Raw genomic sequence first — 15,787 nt, 5'->3', positions numbered from 1 at the left:
AAATCCATGTATAACTTTACAGTCAGCCCTCCATAGCCACAGTTCTGCACCTGTGGATTCAATGAGCTGCAGATCATGTAGTACTATAAAAATCTGAAAAAAATCTGCATACAAGTGGACCCACACAGTTCAAACCTGTTTTGTTCAAGGATTATATGTCAATTATATCTCAGTTAAAGAAGAAGACACAGACTAAGTTTAGAAGGACATAAAAGATATATCATCAAATATACTTGGTTTAATTTGTAGGTAACTCGTTTCCATGGGAAAGAAAATCTGCCTACCAGTCTTCTGAGGCACATGGATTTCTATGTTATGCCGGTGGTTAACGTGGATGGTTATGACTACACATGGAAAAAGGTAGGTGAAGGTAAAGAAAACAAAACAGGGGATACAGGATACGTAGGCTGAATTATTTATAGAATCCTGGACCCTGGCATAATGGTTTTATTATGAAAAAAATTTTTAATTCATTATGGAAAAGTTCAAACATATATGAGTGGGAATAATTGTATGGTAAACTCCTATGTACCCATCACACAGCCAATCAACTCATAGCCAATCTTTTTTCATCTCTATCCCCAACTCCCTTCTATCTTACCCATATTATTTTGAAGCAAATCTCAGATACCATATCATTTCATCAATAAATATTTCAGTATGCCTCTCTAAAAGAGGTCTTAAAAAAAATAACAGTACAATTATACCTAAAAATCAACAATAATTATTTACTAGCCTAAGATTTCCAAGCAGTGTTTAAATTTCCAATTGTATCGTAACTTTTTAAAAAGTTTATTTCTTTGGTTCAGGATCCAAATGAGGCTAATATATTGTGATTGGTTTATAGCTTTTATTTTTATTTTAATCTGTAGATTCTCTCTCCATCTCTCTTTTTCTCTATTTCCTTGCAATTTTTTTGTTGAAGAAAAGAGCTTCTTGTTGTCTGGATTTGCTAATTGCTTTGCCATGTTCCTTTGTCCTCTGTATTTTCTAAAACTTGATATTTGGATTCTAGAAGCTTTATAAGATTCAGGTTTGACGTTTTTGGCAAGACTACTTCATTGTGATAGTGTGTTCTCCCAACAGGAGGTGCACAATGTCTGGCTGTATCTCTTTTTGTGATGTTAGCTACCTTGATGCGCAGTGCCTACATCCATTCATTCTTACTAGGAATCGTTTGAATGGTATTTTGATTGTAAAATCATGAATTGCAAGAATTAGAACAGCATTCTAACCGAACGTGCATTGTAGCAGAATTGCATTCTAACCAATACGCGAATTTAATCCTAGTACCCTTTAGCTCAATCATGAACATAAGTATGAATATCATGGTCTGTCTCATCTATACTGGAAACCATTACTGTTTCTAATCCATCAACATCATGATTCATGTAAAATTACTCAAGCAATATGAAGTACAGTCCTTTCTAATTTAATGAGGGGCACATAAAAACATAGTTGAACATATATGAAAAACCTACTTGAATAGCACATACAAACACTAAGGGGAATGAGAATAATTGCAGTGATTAGATACATAAGGAATTATACAGGAATTATTTTATGTAGAGGGTAATTTAAGCAGAAGAGATAGGAATAGTGAAGGAGATTGATGAAAAAGTCATCTCAGGGAAGAGGAATACTGTGAGCAAAAGTTTGTCCGTAGGAGTGAGCAAACCCTGAACTAAGTAAATGAGAAATACCTAGTACACTACCTAACACAAAATTGGTATTCAATAAATGGTCACATTTGTAGGTTGCTATTACAATAAATTTATGCCGTCACTGGAATCACAGTGGAATTCAGCCACCTTTTAGATATTCTTACTCCCCAACTGTCCTTTGTATCTTAACTCTGCCAATTAGTCCCTGAAGTATGAGAACTTGATTTCCTCAGAACAACTGTTGCTACCAGAATCACAGGGCTGGGGTTGGAAGCAGACTGGGAGGTTTGGCAGAAGTGTTGGTGGAATAGGGAAAAGTGTGCCATGTCATCCCAACCCAGAACTTAAACAAAGTCTGTGCAACTGTTTACATGATCGAATTCCCAGATTACCGCAAGAACCCAATGGGGTATTTGCTTTACGTTTAAAAACCAGAGTTGAATCGGTACAATCAAAGGAGCCTTCAGGCTAGAGGTGTCTTCACAGCTCTGCCTCCTATAGATTTTAAGTGAGTGTTGAATTCAATCTAAAGAGAGCATTGAAACTCATGACTCAACAATTTTGTATTATAATCATCAAGCTTGCTAAAAGACTTGATCTTAATTATTCCCACCACAAAAAAGAGATGATAATTTATGTGACATGATAGAGGTGCTATCCCAAAAATGGCAATCATATTACAATATGTAAATGTATCAAATCAACATGTTGAACACCTTAAATTTATACAATGTTATATGTCAAATACATTTCAATTAAAAAAAAACCTCATGACTCATAGTTTTAATTTTAGTTGAAACACCAAGTTATTTTACTTTTCGCAGAAGGAACTTAAAATGACAATGCATAAAATTAAAGGAAACAAGGCCAAATAAGAAGGCCAGTAAGCAGCCTAGCAAAACCAAATGAAATTTTTTTTTTTGTATAGGTCAAAGCTCATGAAATATCACCATTTCAGTTGATTCAAGTTTGAGTGAACCCAGCTGAGACCTGGATAGAACAGGGGCTATGTAAGAAGTACTGTGAAGACAGTGACAGGATAAAGAGATGGGGTTGAAGGAGAGAAACACAATACTGTCCACTTAGGCTTTAAAAGTCATGTCTTTCCTGAACTGCAAACACGGCTGCCCTGGTTACCTGTGTTTTGTTTATTTAGAATCGAATGTGGAGAAAGAACCGTTCTTTTCATGAAAACAATTCTTGCATCGGAACAGACCTGAACAGGAACTTTGCCTCCAAACACTGGTGTGGTAGGTTGTTTGCTTTATTTCTAGCAAATGTCTCTTCATTTAAAAGGTGGTATTCCTAAAAGCCCGTTAATTCAAACTGATTAGAGGGGAGGCCTATCTGAATCAGAAGATAATTTAAATAAGAAACTTTTTGGTTACACGTAGTGCTATGAAGTTTGACTCAAATCAGCAAAACGCCCTTACCCTGTTCCTCCCTGCCATATCCATACCTTTAAAAGAAGGAAGTTGGACTAGTTCTCTAAGGTTCCTTCTAGCTTCAAAATTCTAAAATTCTATTTCTCTAAAATCATAAGGAAGTGACCACTAAATTTCCTACTTTCATAAACAAATAACATTCATTATGAGGATATCAAAGGCAAGGGTTGGGTGGGTACCTCTTATTTTCAATTGCTTTGGAAAATATTGACTTCTATAGTGCTGCAAAACATTTTGTGGGGTTTTTTTTCCCTTTGGCTTATGGGATCTTAGTTCCCCAACCAGGGATTGAACCCATGCCCCCTGCAGTGGAAGCGTGGAGTCCTAACCACTGGCCCATCCGGGAATTCCAAGAACATTTTGTTTTGTATTCACTATTCACTTTCTTAAGTTCTTTCTTTCATGAATATCGTAAAGAGAAACTTGTGTCCAGCACTGTGGGAGCTCCTTGTTCCTTGATTCCAATGAGTTAAGAGACTCGGTGAACACTGATTTAGGCGTTGGGGATATTGTCTGCTCTCAGGGAGGTAGGTGTTAGTTCACCACCCCCTCACTATGTTTCATAGTTAACTACATTTAAGAAACAACTACAAAGCCACACTAAACTTAACGACGAGCTGGAATCACCCGTATTTTTGGAGGTGGGAGCATGTGACGACAAGGGAGCACAGCTATTGAAACCACAGATACGTCCTCTTCCTCCCATTCCTTTACTCTACACAGTCCTAGGTACATGATCTTCTGTATTTCCTTTTAAAAAAAGAAGTGAAAAGTCATGATTTTGAACATTTCATCATTATCCCAGAGTAGCTATGAAAACTTTTCGGTAGAGTACCTACCTTTTTTCTTCATTTCCTCCTTCCTCTAAGTCAGAAACCCCATGAGGGCAGGGACCACTATCCATTACCTAGTGCAGTACCTGACACACCGAGGGGTCTCTGAAAGCTATTCAAATGAACACGTGCATGAAATTAGTTGTTTTAAGAGAGCTACAGATACAGTAAGTAAACCAAGGAGAGAACAGTTGATCCTGCCTCAGGCTCAAGGGACTCACTTAGTGGTTTCTTCCGTTGTTAAGGTTGTTCAATAAAAGTGCCCACTGAGGTGTAAAGACTGCCACAGCAGTGATAATTGGGCAGGGAGCCAGAGAAACAGCAGCTGATATAAAAGACCTCTGAATACATAGAGCTGACAGTTGCTAAGTGCTGAGCAGTTTATGTATTCCATCCCCTGAGTTTCATTATCTACGCATCATGGATGAAGAAACCCAGACTTTAAAAGGTTAAGTCCCTTGCTGAAGAGCACAGAGCTAGGAAGTGGCAGAGCTGGGCTATAAAGCCAGGCTGACTAACTCCAAATTTGTTGAAATTCTTCTACGCCTGACAATCACTCTTCAGTTATAAGTTCCCTTTTGGAACTTCTTTCATCCGCAAGCTCTTTTGCTGCTCTATTTTACTTAATGTTTTTCGTGGTAAAACTAGCGTTACCTAATTTGAATAGCCAAGTACTCAAGATGTATTCTGTTATTGCCATTAAGAAATATCTCAGGTCCCGATTAGGCCTGGTTTTGTATTATTACATATCACAAGAGTTAAAAGCAGAAACAGAAGCAGCAAGCATATGGATAAGAGAGAGTTTCACATAAAACAAAAAATAACAGTGAGGAACCCTTTTTCTGCCAAGTGCCCCAGCACCTCTTCAGTAATATGTGAGTAAGACAGTGCGAAAAAAGAATTAAATCTAATCTTTTCCTTGTCCCTACACCTAGAATGTGCCTTTAAGATACTTTGTAAAGGATCTAAAAGAGCACCTCACTTATTAATAGGAAGCGATATATCAAGCCTACTTATTCATTTTATGTTCATTTTACCTTTCCTCTGTATTAAAATTGTGTGTGTGTGTGTGTGTGTGTGCTGGAGATGGGAATAGGTGTAGGGGTATCTTAGTCTGCTAGGGCTGCCGTAAAACAATATCACAGACTGGAAGGCTCAAACAAGAGACATTTATTTCCTGCAGTTCTGGAGGCTGTAAGTCCAAGATCAAGGTTATCAGCAGGGTGGGTTTCTCCTGAGGCCTCTCTCCTTGGCTTGCGGATGGCCGCATTCTTGCTGTGTCCTCACATGGCCTTTTCTCTGTGTGCAGGCATCCCTGGTGTCTCTCTCTTCTTATAAGGACAAGAGCCATAGTGGATCATGGCCTTACCTTTATGACTTCATTAAACCTTTATTAACCTCCTTAAAGGCCCTATCTCCAAATATAGCACATTGTACGTTAGGGCTTCAACATATGAATTGGGGGTGGGGGTAGAATTCAGTCCATAACAGGGGGTATTTATGAGGACCTCTGATCTCAAACTTCCTAAAACAGCTCCACTCATTTTCTGAAATATTAAGTTAAACTACACAGTTTTTGCAACTGGCATGGGGTGGAAAAATCTTTTATTTCTTTTCCTAGAGACCATACGGTCTTTCAATTTTTTAAAAAATTGTCATAAAACATATATAACATAAAATTGCCACTTTAACCATTTTTAAGTACAGTTCAATGGCATTAAGTACATTCACGATCTTGTGCAACCATCACTACCTACCATCCATTCCCAAAACTTTTCATCATCTCAAACAGAAACTCTGTAACCATTGAGCAATATCGCCTTATTCACCACCCATAGGAGCCCCTGGTAGTTTCAAATCTACTTTTTGTCTCTATGAGTGTGCCTACTCTAGATATTTTTTTGATCTCATTGCCTATAGATCAAAGAATGGTTGAGTGTGAAGGGACCTGGAAGACCAAGCACCTCTTGGTACGGATGAAGAACTTAGGCTGAAAGAGATGAAGTAGCTTGCCCAGATTAACATGCCTATTTAATGGCAAAACAGAATCTCAAACACAAGTCTCCTGACTCCGCATGGCTCTTTCGACCAAAAGTTTGAAATCTCTAGAATCACAGTCACAAAATGAGAATCTGAGGCTACCCTGTCCAGTACAGTAGCCACTAGCCACATGTGGCCATTGAGCACTTGAAATGTGGCTTGTCTGAACTGAGGTGTGCAATGAGTATAAAATACACACCAGACTTCAAAGACTTAGTATGAAAAAGCAACACAAAATATCTCATGAATAATTTTTTTATTGATTACATTTGAAATGATAAACTCTGTACATATGGGGTTAAATAAATTAAAAGTATTCAAACATAACTAAACTATCAAAAATGTTTTGTTCAATAACATTATTGCTTAAAAATTAACACAAATATTTGGAAAGGCCTTGGATGTTCAGCACAGCATTTTCTTGGGGGCGGGGGGAATGTTTGACAAACATTAAGGCTGTTTCTGTTGCAATAAAAGGAAGAAAATAGAGCAAGCTTAAGTAAGAAAGGCAGGCTCTATGTATAAAATAGATAACTTATAAGAACCTGCTGTATAAAAAAAAATTTTTTTTAAAACAAGGCAAAAAATAAATAAATAAATGAAAAAATAAAAGTACTGAAGGGAAAAAAAAAAAGAGAGAAAGGCAGGCTCTGTAAGGATAATAAGGATCATGGAGTAGCCCATGGAACCCAAGGACTGGGATGCAGGCAGACCTCGGAAACAGACTAGAACTGGGCCTGGAGCGCTATAGGGAGGTCAGTGGCTCCTTTCTCTCCCCATCTCATCGCTGCAATGCACACTGGCCTTCTCTGTGTCCCAATCCATGTGACGATAATGATGATGATAATGCTGATAAACAAGTTACTAAACACTCAGTATATGCCAGCACTGGGAAAAGCATTTTATAATTTATCCATTTAGTAGATAAGGAAATTGAGGTATAGATAGGTTTAAAAAAATCAAGATTGACTTGCCTCCTAGGGCATGCCCAATAATTCTACTCTTTCTTAACCATTCTAGAAGATTGATTGAAATGCAAGTGAGTGATAAACAGCTTAAATGCCAAAATAGAAAACTAGAACTTTTTAAAATTACTGTTGAGTCTTAACAATTAGCAGTGCCTTACTGGCATTTTAAAAAATAAAACAGAAGTATATTTGAAACGAAAATTTCCAACATGTTAAGAGTTGACGGTGTCAGATGCCCATCTTGTGCCACAAGTGTTTTTTTTAAATGTAAAATACCCATTGAGTGAAAAGAATTTGTCTTGCTTGGTTGCTTTGGGAAGCCAGAGAGCATATGGGTATTCAGATTTCCTGCTGGGCCACAAAAGTTCTGTTGATATTACATAGAATGGGGATTCCAAACAGTCCTTATAATGGAAGTCTAAAAGTAGTGTCCAATTTGAGGCCTCATCTTTCATTACCGTTATTCATTCCTATAAAGGACTAATTTAGATTACATCAACTTTTGACTCATAGGTTAAAAAAAATTACCCAAGCCATATAGCTATTAAATGGCAAAGACAAAATTGAAATCAAGTGATGGGGTGATTAACAATATGATACATAGCCTCTTATTGTAAAGAATGGTTACCACCAATGGTGCCCAATTTGAGTCTCCTAAAATAAGAGCATTTACTTCACAGGTTTGCCATAAAGATTAAATGAGATATCGCCTGTAAGTCTTAGCAGAGTTCCTGACAGATAGCTTGTGTTCTTTGGATGTCAGCTGGTGATGTTATTATTGTTATCTTCTTTGTGTTCAAGAGAGCAGCTTGACTGAAACTAGAATCTGCATCTTGATTTCAAGTTATCAGTGGAGGGATTCCGAATGGCAAAAGACAAGTGAGGGACCCAAATTGGGGCTAATAAATGGTTTCCAGGAGGGAAGAATCTTTCTGGGTCAGAGGTGGCTCCCTGGGGCTCTACCGCTGTGAATTAGGTACAGAGGAGAGAAGTGATGGGAGTCAGGCTACCATCCGAAGTGATGTTTTGTATAATTTCTCAAAGGAATGAACACATATTAGTCTAGCGCCAAATATTGCCATTCCATTTTACTTACTAAACCACTTTAGCAAGTTAGAAGTAGCACTGAAGGCAGACTTACATATTCTGAGTTCTCAAATGAGACTTTTATGGGCTGTATTAATTAGTGATTTTTAAGCTACACATATCAGAAAAACCAAACTTACAACGATGAAAGAAAATGGGGTTTATTTTTCTCTTGTAACCACAAGTTTGGAGGCAGAGCTGGCATTTCTGAGACTCTCTTAGCCACTTTCTCGAGGCTGTGAGATGGCTGCCCTCAGGCAGCAACTATTGGATGGCTTGCCATGAGGGCATGTAAATATTTGAATTCAAAATAAACATAAACAACATTTAGGGGACATTAGAAATATGTTCTTTACAGAGCTCGAGTGAATCCATTTATCTAAAAATGTTACACCCTATATATTAGGAGAATACATGGTCAGGGAGATCACAAATTACAATAGGTTGTGTATCTACTTATGAATCCACTCCATCAATTTCACTACAGGGGAAGGTGCCTCGAGTTTCTCATGCTCGGAAACCTACTGTGGACTTTACCCTGAGTCGGAACCAGAAGTGAAGGCAGTGGCTGATTTCTTGAGAAGAAATATCAACCACATTAAAGCTTACGTCAGCATGCATTCATACTCCCAGAAGATAGTGTTTCCGTATTCCTATAGCAGAAGCAAAAGCAAAGACCACGAGGAACTAGTAAGTGCTGCTTAATTAATTTTCTCATTAGCATTTCAGAAGTAAAATAATACGTAGTTCAAGAATCAAAAACTGTGGGGAAAAATGTTCTGTAGAGGACAAAGGGGGATAGGTGCTTTATATCTTGATCTAACATTTCTGAGAGTCACCCTAGGTCAGGGTTCATTGAGAGATTGTAAAGAACTGAGCCTTATTTTGAGGACATGAACTTCCGCCTAGCAGAGGGGCTCTCTAGGAAAATGTCAGACAAGCTCTTGGGACGTCAGGAGGGAACCAGTCTACCTTGACCTGATCTACATATGAAGCCATATGAACAAGGGCAAGGACAAAACTTTCTGGAATTATTGGTCTGTTTGTAGGTGCTAGCTTTCTACAACAGCCCGCCACAGATCAAGTCTTAACACAATACTTATCGATTTGATACTAGCATTGGGAATTGTTTATACACTGACCTTCCTAACTTGCAGGGGTTTGGTCCTATTAAAAGCAACTCCAATTTCAGCATTGAGGCAAGACCTCCCTCCTTTTGTGGAATGCAGTGGATGATACAGTGAGTTCAAAGAGGACTTGTACAGTCTGCTATCCCCTCATCACTTTTTGGTCCCAGATATTCTATGCTTGGGTTAATGGCAAAGGATGCAAGGGTTCTTGATGGATTGTGGCTAGGTTTGGACAAATCCTCATCCCAGATGCTCTCTAGACAATGGAAGTGCTATGGCAACAGTCCACTTCTTGCCCAAGGTCTGATCTTTATGTAGTGGTTTGTTTCTTATTGACTTGTTTTGCTCTGGTTCTCTTAACAGAATAAACCATAGCCACATTAGGGGCTAGCAATTCCTAATGACAAATATAAAGTTATTTGCAGTTGCTAAGAATAACTCATTTAGAACAGAAACATCCTTGATACTTATGATTCCTTTTTCCTCTCAAGGGAAAACTTTTAAGGAAAGCTCCTTTATTGGTGTTATCTTTGAAGAAGTGAGAGGATATTCATCATGATCTGGAAATAGATTTAGTGTGATTTTGAATTATTTTTGGATCACTATCATCACAAGTGTTTGTTGAGAGTTATTATGTGTAAAATACTGTGTTGATGGACATTGAAAGAAGCATCAGGTAGGACCCTGCCCTTTAAGAGAATATGATATGGTTAGGGAGCTCAGCCATTAGCAATTGTTACAGATAGCTGTACTCTAAGGTATAGTAACTACTAAGTAAGTGGCACAGATGGTACAACTCACTTCTGACTGGGATAGCTAGGGGTGGCCTCATTAATTCATTCAGAATGAAACAGATAAGTGAAGGGATAAAGTCCCTGTCCCGAGGGCTTATAATCTATTAAGATGTGACATACTGTAAAGAAAAAGGAATGATAAAGTGCCAATGAAGTGAAGGAACAGGCACAATTTCAGCCAGATACTGAAAGATAGGATTTCTGTAAGTGGACCCGGAGGGGAAGACTTTCTAAGCTGAGGCCAAGGTTCTCCCCACAGGAAGTATGTTCAGGGGAATGTAGGGGCAAAAAAAGGAAGTTGATCCCTCAGAAAGTAGATGAGGTCAGCCTGTGAAGAAGAGGTCACCTAGTCTGTCAGAATAAATTTACATTTTATTCTGTAGATCAGGGGGTTCCATTAAAACTTTTGTTTTGAGCAGAGGAATGGCACAACATCATATCCACTGATATTCCTCAGGTCCTTCAAGGGAGGGATCATGAATACCATGGTGCTAGTGCCAATTTCAGAAAAGATCTGCATAAGCTAGAAACAAAAATAGTGGAACAGGGGACTTAGTTACTACCCTGCAGCACACCAGGGATATAAATTTTTTTATTTGATGAGTCTTTGGGAGGTATTAGACATTTTACACGAAAAGGAAATAGAGTTTGTGAGAAGGATGAGGAGGGAATCATACATTGCTGACATATGTGTATTGTTTAGAGAAGCTGGGTTTAAAGTTTGGTGAAAGTTTTGTCTAGTTGTTTGCCTTTGAAATATAGTTATACTTTGTTTTACAGTATAACTTGGTTACATACACTTTGTTTTACAAAATAAATGAATTCCTAAAAAAGGCATATGAGAATTATTTTTTCTTCAACTTAAATAAAATGTCAATATATTGGAAGAGTCTGTGTCTAAAGCCACCCAACTGTGATTTCCATAAAGAGAAAAAGATTTTTAAAAGTTAATTTATTCTTCTCAATTTATCTCTTGGATACATGCAGATTTTTCATATATACAATTCTCCCCACACCCTGGCTCTATTGAGATATAATTGACTTATAACATTATGTAAGTACAAGGTGTACAATGTGACGATTTGATACATATATATATTGTGAAATGATTACCACAATAAAGTTAATTAACACGTTCGTCACCTCACATAATTAGTTTCTTCTTTCGTGGTGAGAACACTGAAGATCTACTCTCTTAGCAACTTTCAAGTATATAATACAGTATTGTTAACTATAGTCACCAGGCTGTATTTTCGATCCTCAGAACTTATTCATCTTATAACTGGAAGTTTGTATCCTTTGACCAGCATCTCCACATTCTCCTCCCTCCGCCACCCCCAGCCCCTGGCAACAACCATTCTGCTCTCTATTTCTTCATATATACAATTTGATTGAATAAATATATGATTGGGTTTTTTTTTTAAAGAAACTTCTACCTGTCTTGTTTTAAAGCTGTACATTAACTGAAATTCCATATCCTATTGATTTCAGTCTCTAGTGGCCAGTGAAGCAGTCCATGCTATTGAGAATACTAATAAAAATACGAGATATACACATGGCAGTGGTTCAGAAAGTTTATGTAAGTATTTCTTCTTAAGATCTTAGGGGACTGTGAGGTACTAAAGAAATTTGTGTTTGGTTTTTCTGTGTGGATTTAATTTTTCTGAGTGGAATCTTTAAACATGGTCCCATGTAAAACAATTGGATTATAACAGTTAGAATTGGAAGCATAATAGCTATGACAGTACTGAACAAGGCTATATTAATACATAAATATACTAAAAAGAAACCAAAATGATACTTAAGAAATTATGCTCAGTGCTATAGAGTAGGGATTATAGAATTGGTATCACACTCATTGAGTGAAGCAGAAAAAGTCATAAAGGGTCAAAAGAATGTTTAAGATGCCCAGGGCCACCATGTAAGGTTGTGCAGGTTGAACACTGTACAAATCTAGGAATGCCATTTACATTAGATGCTTTTTAGTGGCAACCTGTGTCCAAGAGTATAGCTCATGGCACACTACAGTTCAATGTCCTTTGTTTGTATCACACTGATGGGAACATGTGTGTGGCAAGCTCTTAACAAATATTTTAAATTAATTTCTGCTGGGAGATATGTATTGACGGACTCCTTTGTATCCACAGTGGGATAACAGACAATTTTGCTCTTTTTGAAACTGGAGGGGGAGATGGGAGAAGAGAAACAGAAAATAAGCATGTAACAAGGTGTCAGCAAACTATAACCCATAGGCCAAATCCAGCCCACTGCTTGTTTTTGGATAGCCTGTAAGCTAAGAATGGTTTTTCCATTTCTTAAATGGTTGAAGAAAACCAAAAGAAGAATAAAATTTTGTGACATGCGAAAATTACATAAAATTCAAATTTCAGTGTCCACAAATAAAGCTTTATTCAAACACAGCCACACTCATTCATTTGCATATTGTCTATATAGCTTTCAGGACAGTGGAGTTGAGTTGTTCTGACATAGACTATGTGGCCCTCAAAGCCTAAGATATTAATTATCTGGTCCTTTACAGAAAAAGTTCGCCAATCTCCGATGTAAACAATTAAATAGTAAAATATAGTGTAATCCCACTGATAAGTGAACAACATAATATAAGCGTATAGGTTTGAAAATGACTGCCTGAGAGAGAGGCAACTTAGCTCAGGTGGCCTGGGAAGTTCTTTCTCAGTAGGTGACATGTCTGGGAGACCTACCCAGTAAGTGGCTGCCAAACAAAGGTGTGGGAAAAAACCAGGGAGAGGAAATGGCATGTGAAAAGGCTTTGAGATAATATGTTCCAAGTCCCAGAGTTTCCTTTAACAGGTATGATTCACAGGGGGATAAAACCACATTCATATTAATAATCACATCCATATTATTTTCAATAAATTACTTGAGCACCAAAGGCTCTATTAGTAGAAAGTCCAGAATGTTCCTCTTCCTCCTCAATCATCCCAAATTATCTCAGGACAAACTGAGGCCAGATTGGTCCACATGGTATCTCTGTCTCTTGCTGTCACTGGTCTATCTCTGCCTTTGCCGACCCAGGTCCTTGCTCTGGGTCACAACTTCCTTTCATAATTCAGAGCTTTCTTGATTCCCATCCTCTCTCTCCTATTGTTCCCCAAAGCATGACCATAGTGCCTCAGGGCTGGAGGCGCTTCTAGAGCAACTTCCTGTTTTGACAAAATCATTCCATCTCCAGGCATGCATTCATTCAATACAAATCTGTGTGTGTGTGTGTGTGTGTGTGTGTGTGCGCGTGCGTGTACATAAGTATAAAAAAAATCTGGAAGAATAAATGCCAAATATTAATAATAGCTATCAGAAATATTTGCTGAATGAATAACAACTAATCCATTGTTGATGGCTATTTTTCAATACTTCAGTATAAACAGTGCTTCAGTAAACACCTTTGTCATTAATTCAAGTATAGGTATTGTAAGGAGGAAAAATGATCACTTTGCATATTATATGATTGTCTACCTGGAAAACACAAAAATATTAGTAACAAAGAGTTGAGTAAGGTGGCTGACTATGAACTAAATATATACGAATCTATAACTTACTTATATACCAAAAACAATCAGGAAGAAAGTAAAATGGAAAAAAGATCCTACTGCCCCCCCAATATACATGTATACACATGCAGATGTGTACATATAGATACATACATACATATATAGATTCACTGTTAAATGTATATATGTGCACACACAAATCCATAGGATCTCTATGAAAAACCTAGAAAACTTTACTGGTGTACATAAATGAAGACAAATAAAAGGAGAAACCCACTATGTTTTTGAGTGGAAAAGCAATACAAAAAAAAGTGCCAGTCATTCTAAATTAGTTTGTATATTTAATGCAGTCCCAATGAACACTTAAATGACTTTGAACTTCATTTGAAAGAATACATTTGGTAGAAGAGCTTGTAAAATTCTGAAAAATAAGATTAATAAGAGAGAATTTGCTCCAAGTATTAAAACACGTTATAAACCTGTCGTAGTTGCAGTTCTTTTTTTTTAAAATTATACTAATCATAAAGACACAAAGAAGCAATTATGGATAAACAAGAAGGTTCATTGTAAAGGAACTGAGCCTGGAAGTTACATCAATAGAAGGGAATAGTGAGTACAGAAAGACACTCAGATATATAAGATCTAGTATCTCATAAAGAAGGCATTTCAAACAGTTAAGAATGTTAGATTGTTCAATTAATAGGGTTGGAAAAACTGGTGAGTTAGTTAGAAAAAAATTGTAATTAGATTACTAACATTTCTTTCTCCAAAATAAATTCCGGATACATAAAATATTTTAATATAAAAACACTGCCATAAACCAAGTTGAAGGCTAAATTACCAAATAAGAAAAAAAAATTCTCCACATATTACACAGGGCTAATAACACTAATGCTGCTTTTATAAGTAATCTATACAATGAATCAAGAAGAAAAATGAGCAAAGACAATTGATAAAAATATAAAGATGGTCAATAAAGATACCAAAAAAATGTTCAACTCACTGATAATCAAACATAAAGACGATTTGATATTATTTTTCACCCACAAAATTGCCAGAAATGTATAATTCACATGGATGGTATGGGAATGGAGCATGGGCATATTCATACCCTGCTAATGGAGGTATAAATTAGTTCAATTCTTTTGAAGGCTATTTGGCAACATGCAGCACAACTGTGAAAAGTACATACCCTTAGACTAGCAAATCTGTTTCTGGGAGAAAACATTCTAAAGAAAGAAGCAATTATGTATACACAAGGATGTTCATTGTAAAGTTGTTTATATTAGAAAAAATTAAAGCTCTCCAAATAAATAATTATTAAAATTAATTACATCCAGCTTTACAGAGCAATGCTATGAGATCATTAAAAATGATAAGGTAGGGCTTCCCTGGTGGCACAGTGGTCAAGAATCCACCTGCCAATGCAGAGGTCATGGGTTCGAGCCCTGGTCCGGGAAGATCCCACATGCCACGGAGCAACTAAGCCCATACGCCACAACTACTGAGACCATGTGCCACAACTACTGAAGCCCGCGTGCCTAGAGCCCATGCTCCGCAACAAGAGAAGCCACCGCAATGAGAAGCCCGCGCACCGCAACTAGAGAAAGCCCGCGCGCAGCAACGAAGGCCCAATGCAGCCAAAAATTAAAGAAAAAAAAATGATAAGGTAGATTTGAACTCATTAATACATAAAGCTGGCCAGGATAGATTATGTTTAGGAATGTTCCTGAATAGCTTGTATAAAATGATCTTATTTATGTAGGAAAAAAATTATGTTAAAGTATGCACTGAAAAAGAAAGCACTAGAATATAAATGGTGACCATCACTCCTTGGTAGGGTTATATGGGTAATTTTTATTTTCTTCCTTAACCTGCTTTCCTTCAATCTCTATTTTCTTCCACAAACTTAGATTATTTAATAATCAGAAAAAAGCAAAGCTATTTTCATTTTTAGGAAAAAAAAAATCCCATCTTGTTAGTTAACTTGAAACATCTGTATTTCAAAAAGTAATTTCTTTTTTCTTTTTGTAGATCTAGCTCCTGGAGGTTCGGATGACTGGATCCATGACTTGGGCATCAAATATTCGTTTACAATTGAACTTCGAGATACAGGCAGATACGGATTCTTGCTGCCAGAGAGTTACATCAAACCCACTTGTACAGAAGCTTTCGCTGCTGTCTCTAAAATAGCTTGGCATGTCATCAGGAATGTTTAATGCCCTTGATTTTTTCACTCTTTTCCCATATTTTAATTTACTGATTCCAGCCAAACCAAATCTTTGTACCAGTTTCTCTTT

At 37.1% G+C, this 15,787-nt stretch overlaps 1 protein-coding gene across 1 annotated transcript in view; it reads left to right on the top strand.

Annotated features, from left to right (window-relative positions):
• The window catches only part of CPB2 (carboxypeptidase B2), a 42,091-nt gene extending 26,321 nt beyond the window's left edge, over window positions 1–15,770 (top strand). The window contains exons 7-11 of the mRNA XM_061170918.1: window positions 250–360; window positions 2,821–2,914; window positions 8,524–8,726; window positions 11,452–11,539; window positions 15,522–15,770. Of these exons, the coding sequence (XP_061026901.1) occupies window positions 250–360; window positions 2,821–2,914; window positions 8,524–8,726; window positions 11,452–11,539; window positions 15,522–15,706 (681 nt within the window). The 3' untranslated portion in view covers window positions 15,707–15,770. The remainder of the gene's footprint in view (window positions 1–249; window positions 361–2,820; window positions 2,915–8,523; window positions 8,727–11,451; window positions 11,540–15,521) is intronic.
• Window positions 15,771–15,787: the final 17 nt, after the last annotated feature.

This window comes from Eubalaena glacialis, chromosome 16 (genome assembly GCF_028564815.1).
Source record: "Eubalaena glacialis isolate mEubGla1 chromosome 16, mEubGla1.1.hap2.+ XY, whole genome shotgun sequence".
NCBI classification, from domain to species: domain Eukaryota; kingdom Metazoa; phylum Chordata; class Mammalia; order Artiodactyla; family Balaenidae; genus Eubalaena; species Eubalaena glacialis.
This window is presented reverse-complemented; position numbering and strand designations above follow the sequence as displayed.